General features: G+C 44.7%; 1 protein-coding gene across 2 annotated transcripts in view; it reads left to right on the top strand.

Moving 5' to 3' along the window:
* LOC120566001 (nuclear factor 1 A-type) overlaps window positions 1–5267 on the top strand; it is a 71196-nt gene extending 65929 nt beyond the window's left edge. Inside the window, exon 2 of one of the 2 annotated variants that reach the window (XM_039812186.1) lies at window positions 4543–5267. In XM_039812186.1, the coding sequence (XP_039668120.1) occupies window positions 4543–5118 (576 nt within the window). In that variant the 3' untranslated portion in view covers window positions 5119–5267. The remainder of the gene's footprint in view (window positions 1–4542) is intronic. The other variant, XM_039812187.1, reaches the window with a different exon arrangement.
* Window positions 5268–7500: the final 2233 nt, after the last annotated feature.

Genomic DNA, 7500 nt, shown 5'->3' with positions numbered 1-7500 from the left:
ATTAGGCCCTATGTTCCCACATTTCTAAGATTTTTCTTAAAAATAGGCCTTATGTTCCTACATTTCTAAGATTTTTCTTAAAAATAGGCCCTATGTTCCCACATTTCTAAGATTTTTCTCAAAATTAGGCCCTATGTTCCCACATTTCTAAGATTTTTCTCAAAATAGGCCCTATGTTCCCACATTTCTAAGATTTTCTTAAAAATAGGCCTTATGTTCCCACATTTCTAAGATTTTTCTTAAAAATAGGCCCTATGTTCCCACATTTCTAAGATTTTTCTCAAAATTAGGCCCTATGTTCCCACATTTCTAAGATTTTTCTTAAAAATAGGCACTATGTTCCCACATTTCTAAGATTTTTCTCAAAATTAGGCCCTATGTTCCCACATTTCTAAGATTTTTCTTAAAAATAGGCCCTATGTTCCCACATTTCTAAGATTTTTCTTAAAAATAGGCCCTATGTTCCCACATTTCTAAGATTTTTCTCAAAAATAGGCCCTATGTTCCCACATTTCTAAGATTTTTCTCAAAATTAGGCCCTATGTTCCCACATTTCTAAGATTTTTCTTAAAAATAGGCCTTATGTTCCCACATTTCTAAGATTTTTCTTAAAAATAGGCCCTATGTTCCCACATTTCTAAGATTTTTCTCAAAATTAGGCCCTATGTTCCCACATTTCTAAGATTTTTCTTAAAAATAGGCACTATGTTCCCACATTTCTAAGATTTTTCTCAAAATTAGGCCCTATGTTCCCACATTTCTAAGATTTTTCTTAAAAATAGGCCCTATGTTCCCACATTTCTAAGATTTTTCTCAAAAATAGGCCCTATGTTCCCACATTTCTGAGATTTTTCTCAAAATTAGACCCTATGTTCCCACATTTCTAGGACATTTTCAAAATTAAGTCTTGTGTTGTCTTGTGTCTATGTGTTGTCTTAGAAATGTGGGAAGATAGGCACGCTCCCCTCTCGCCTGGCTGGGTAAGCCTGGGTTTGTGCTGGTTTTTAGGGGGTTTGTTGATGCAGAGGAGGAGGAAATGGGGGGGAACAGCAGGTGTAACCAACCCCAGATTGGGTCTAATCCACGACATGCCTTCAAACCACATTCCCACTCGTAATAACTCCGCAGCTCTCATCAGCCAAAGCCACATAATGCACCTTTAATACGCCTCTAATCCTCCACACGGTGGGTTTGGGTTTGTGGTGACTTCTCTCCGCTCGGCTGCCTCTGGTTGGTTGGTTGGTTGGTTGGTCGGTGTCAAAGGAACCCAAAGAGACCCACACAGACTCACACAGACCCACACAGACCAACACAGACCCACACAGACCCACACCGACTCACACAGACCAACACAGACCCACACAGACCAACACAGACCCACACAGACCCACACAGACCCACACAGACCCACACACACACACAGACCCACACAGACCCACACAGACCAACACAGACCCACACAGACCCACACAGACCCACACAGACCCACACAGACCAACACAGACTCACACAGACCAACACAGACCCACACAGACCAACACAGACCCACACAGACCCACACAGACCCACACAGACCAACACAGACCCACACAGACCAACACAGACCCAAACAGACCCACACATTCCCACACAGACCCACACAGACCCAAACAGACCCACACAGACCCAAACAGACCCACACAGACCCACACAGACCAACACAGACCAACACAGACCCAAACAGACCCACACATACCCACACAGACCCACACAGACCCACACAGACCCACACAGACCAACACAGACCCACACAGACCAACACAGACCCACACAGACCCACACAGACCCACACAGACCCACACAGACCCACACAGACCAACACAGACCCACACAGACCAACACAGACCCACACAGACCAACACAGACCCACACAGACCCACACAGACCCACACAGACCAACACAGACCCACACAGACCAACACAGACCCACACAGACCAACACAGACCCACACAGACCAACACAGACCCAAACAGACCCACACATTCCCACACAGACCCACACAGACCCAAACAGACCCACACAGACCCAAACAGACCCACACAGACCCACACAGACCAACACAGACCAACACAGACCCAAACAGACCCACACATACCCACACAGACCCACACAGACCCACACAGACCCACACAGACCAACACAGACCCACACAGACCAACACAGACCCACACAGACCCACACAGACTCACACAGACCCACACAGACCCACACAGACCAACACAGACCCACACAGACCAACACAGACCCACACAGACCCACACAGACCCACACATACCCACACATACCCACACAGACCCACACAGACCCACACAGACCAACACAGACCAACACAGACCCAAACAGACCCACACAGACCAACACAGACCCAAACAGACCCACACAGACCAACACAGACCCACACAGACCCACACAGACCAACACAGACCCACACAGACCCACACAGACCCACACAGACCAACACAGACCCACACAGACCAACACAGACCCACACAGACCCACACAGACTCACACAGACCCACACAGACCCACACAGACCAACACAGACCCACACAGACCAACACAGACCCACACATACCCACACAGACCAACACAGACCAACACAGACCCACACAGACCAACACAGACCCACACAGACCCACACAGACCAACACAGACCCACACAGACCAACACAGACCCACACATACCCACACAGACCAACACAGACCAACACAGACCCACACATACCCACACAGACCCACACAGACCCAAATGAGACCCACACAGACCGACACACACCCAAACGGATCAACACAGACCCACACAGACCAACACAGACCCACACATACCCACACAGACCCACACAGACCCACACAGACCCAAATGAGACCAACACAGACCGACACACACCCAAACGGATCAACACAGACCCAAACGGATCAACACAGACCCACATAGATTCACACAGTGCCCGCCCCGCCGATTATACAAGTAAAATCGGCCAAAATTAAGGCCGACGGCCGATTATCGGCTCGGTGTGTAGTAGTAGGCTTAAGACGTAATCATCTCCAGTTTTTGAACTCTTAACCTCACTCATTACAAAAAGCACACTGTGCAGCCAAACTGTGTTTCTTAAAATCTTTTGGAGATCCAAACATTCCCAAAGATACAAGATATGTTTTCCTGAACATGTCGGAAAGACATTTCTGGAAGGATGCAGCGCTTGAATGAAGAGATGATTAGCATGATATATATATATATATATATATATATATATATATATATATATATATATATATATATATATGTGTGATACTCTTTTAAATCTACCTAGCAGGAAGAAAACTGAAAACTAAGATTTTTCTTAAAATTAGGTCTTGTGTTCCTACATTTCCCTGCAATTTAAGCCCTATCCTCCCACAACATTTTTTGGAAGCACTTTATAGTAAATTTGGGTTAGGTTGGGTGTAATTGGCTACCATATTGGGAGAAAGGTGGTATAAAACCTGATTCAAATTTATGAAAAAGGAAATGTGGGAACATAGAGCCTAATTTTGAGAAAAATCTTCGAAATGTGGGAACATAGAGCCTAATTTTGAAATAGATCTTAGATATGTGGGCACATAGGACCTAATTTTGAAAAAGATCTTAGAAATGTGGGAACATAGGACCTAATTTTGAAAAAAATCTTAGAAATGTGGGAACATAGGACCTAATTTTGAGAAAAATCTTAGAAATGTGGAAACATAGGGCCTACTTTTGAAAGAAATCTTAGAAATGTGGAACATAGAGCCTAATTTTGATAAAAATCTTAGAAATGTGGGAACATAGGGCCTAATTTTGACAAAAATCTTAGAAATGTGGGAACATAGGGCCTAATTTTGAAAACAATCATAAAAATGTGGGAACATAGGGCCTAATTTTGAAAACAATCATAAAAATGTGGGAACATAGGGCCTAATTTTGAAAACAATCATAAAAATGTGGGAACATAGGGCCTAATTTTGAAAACAATCATAAAAATGTGGGAACATAGGTCCTAATTTGGAAAAAAATCTTAGAAATGTGGGAACATAGAGCCTAATTTTGGAAAAAAATATTAGAAATGTGGGAACATAGAGCCTAATTTTGGAAAAAAATCTTAGAAATGTGGGAACATAGAGCCTAATTTTGGAAAAAAATCTTAGAAATGTGGGAACATAGAGCCTAATTTTGGAAAAAAATCTTAGAAATGTGGGAACATAAGGCCTAATTTTGGAAAAAAATCTTAGAAATGTGGGAACATAGGGCCTAACTTTGAAAGAAAATCTTAGAAATGTGGGAAGATAGGGCAAAAATTTTAAAATTGTAATCTTTTAAATCTACCTAGCAGGAAGAAAACTGTTGCATGTTGCACTGATTGTTGCTTTCTCTGACCTCTCCTCTCTCCTCCTCTCCTCTCCTCATCTCCTCCCCTCATCTCCTCCCCTCATCTCCTCCCCTCATCTCCTCCCCTCATCTCCTCCCCTCATCTCCTCCCCTTCAGGATGAATTCCATCCTTTCATCGAAGCGCTGCTGCCCCACGTCCGGGCCTTCGCCTACACGTGGTTCAACCTGCAGGCGCGCAAGAGGAAGTACTTCAAGAAGCACGAGAAGCGCATGTCCAAGGAGGAGGAGCGCGCCGTGAAGGACGAGCTGCTCGGCGAGAAGCCCGAAGTCAAGCAGAAGTGGGCCTCGCGCCTGCTGGCCAAGCTGCGCAAGGACATCCGGCCCGAGTTCCGCGAGGACTTTGTGCTGACCGTGACGGGGAAGAAGCCGCCTTGCTGCGTGCTCTCCAACCCGGACCAGAAGGGCAAGATGCGAAGGATCGACTGCCTGCGCCAGGCGGACAAGGTGTGGCGCCTGGACCTGGTCATGGTGATTTTATTCAAAGGGATTCCCCTCGAGAGCACTGACGGGGAGCGGCTGGTAAAGTCTCCGCAGTGTTCGAACCCAACGCTGTGCGTGCAGCCGCACCACATTGGAGTTTCCGTCAAGGAGCTGGACCTGTACCTGGCCTACTTCGTGCACGCCGGTAAGTCTGGTCTTCCCGTTCTTCTGCGTGTGTTTTTGAGCGCTTAAGTGTGTGTGTGCGTGTGATGCTGAGCTGCAGCTGCAGGTTTTTTTTGGGAACGTGTGTGCTTTAAGGCTGGGCAATGCATCGATAAGACATCGATTTATGTGGATTTACGAGGCAAGATATCGTCTTAAAGTTTGGATATCGTTATGTATTTGTCAGGCTGCATTTCTGTTCTAGCTTTCCTATCATTTGCCTTTAACTCCTTGGTCATTATAGCCACATTATTTGGTGATTATTTATCTAAAATATCATTGTGGATATAATTAGTGAAAGCAGGGGCATCCTACAGACGATATGTATCGATATTTTCACTTTGCATCAATAATATTTGGATCATTGATCATTTAATCGGTAGCGATGTATCGTTACACCCCTGGGCGATATGTAGAAAATCAAATATCCCGATAGTTTTGACCGATGTCGATATTGCAGCGATATTGTTGGGTGCTTGGACCAGTAATGTGGATATAATATAATTTATAATATTATATAATATAATAACTAAGTGGGGTAAAGGGAAATAATAGAACAGCTAGAACAGTCTGGTCTTCCTGTTCTTCTGTGTGTGTTTGAGTGTGCGTGATGCTGAGCTGAGGCTACACATCTTTGGGAATGTGTGCTTGTGATTAGCGCTGGCAATATGTAGGAAATCAAATATCACGCACACAGACCCACACAGACCCACATGGACTTACAAGGACTCACACAGACCCACACAGAACCACACAGACCCACACAGACTCACACAGACTCACACAGACCCACAGAGAACCACACAGACCCACACAGACTCACACAGACCCACAGAGAACCACACAGAACCACACAGACCCACACAGACTCACACAGACCCACACAGACCCACACAGACCCACACAGACTCACACAGAACCACACAGACCCACACAGACCCACACAGACTCACACAGAACCACACAGACTCACACAGACCCACACAGACTCACACAGACCCACACAGACCCACACAGACCCACACAGACTCACACAGAACCACACAGACTCACACAGACCCACACAGACTCACACAGACCCACACAGACCCACACAGACCCACACAGACGCACTATATTTTTGACCAGATACCTCAGGTCTGTTCAACATTTAGAGATTATTCTGAGTCTGGATTATGATCCCATATGTATGTACTTGAGAGAGGAATGTAAGAAACGTTGTCGTGGCTCTGAAATAGAGCTCGGCAGATTTTGGGACTTTGGGAACATTGAGTTGTGTAACGTGTGTGAACGTCTATCTGACGAGCAGGTGGCACCTTGTGTGTGAATGTGTGTGAATGGTGAATAGTTACTGTACTATGTAAAAGCACTTTGAGAAGTCTTATAGACTAGGAAAGTGCTTTATAAATACAGTCCATGTACACTGTTTTAGTTCAGGTGAAAGGCCAGAATCAGGCTCTGTGTATTTACATGAAACTGCCGCCTTCACTCGCTCTTCGTAAACGCCCAATGACGATAATTGACATGAATCAATATTGAGTATTTCTGTTGACGTTAGCCGACTACATTTCTCCAGGGTTTCCTTTAGGATTCTTTTTTTTAGCAGTGTGGGCAGGTCTGTCTATTCACACACAATGAGGCATATTTTCAGTTGTGATTCAGCTGTATTTTTTGAGGAACTTTAGGGCACTTATTTAACATCTACCAGAGGTCTACAAAAAGTTCTTCATAGGGAAACCTAAACCCAAAGTATAGAATGAAATATTACACTGACTGGACGGGACGATTAGCCTGGGAAAACCCTGACGAACTTCCGGCAAATTTGAGATCTGCTCTGCAAGTCAGTCTGGTGAAAAGCCCATTCAAGCCCATTTCCAGTGTCCCCAAAATCGAGGCACCAATCACAACCGTTGAGGAGGGCTTGAGGTGAGATAGCATAGGCACAGGCTAATTACTGATCACTAACATGCTAGTTAACATTAGTCATTAAACCTAAACAGATAATGGAAGTCCAAACTGCCTGTGAGCTTCTCCTGTACTATACGGTAATTCCTCTACTGTGTGACAGTAAGTCTCGTGGTTATGACCCAATCGTTAGCCTATTGTTATAAAAGCGTCTGCTACGGAGCCATAACGTGAGGTACAAGGTAATGGAGCCTTTTATACATTGTCGTGTTTCTTTAGAAATAAACAACGGACAAATAGAGTCTTTAAACGTTTCAGATGTAAAGTTATTCGCTGTCAAAGTGACGCCAGAATGAATGGGAGTCAATGGGATGCTAACGGGAGGTGATGGCTTGGTAGCATCAAAATGGCGCCATAGGAGCTACGCTTTTCAGACGCTGGCTTACCCCCTTATGTAAAGTTTTTCTGTATTTCACCGTAGAGGATTTGGACACCGGGTAACCTACA

The sequence above is a fragment of the Perca fluviatilis genome, chromosome 9, assembly GCF_010015445.1.
Source record: "Perca fluviatilis chromosome 9, GENO_Pfluv_1.0, whole genome shotgun sequence".
NCBI classification, from domain to species: Eukaryota; Metazoa; Chordata; class Actinopteri; order Perciformes; family Percidae; genus Perca; species Perca fluviatilis.
Note: the sequence above shows the minus strand (reverse complement) of the source record. Positions and strands in the feature narration are given on the sequence as shown.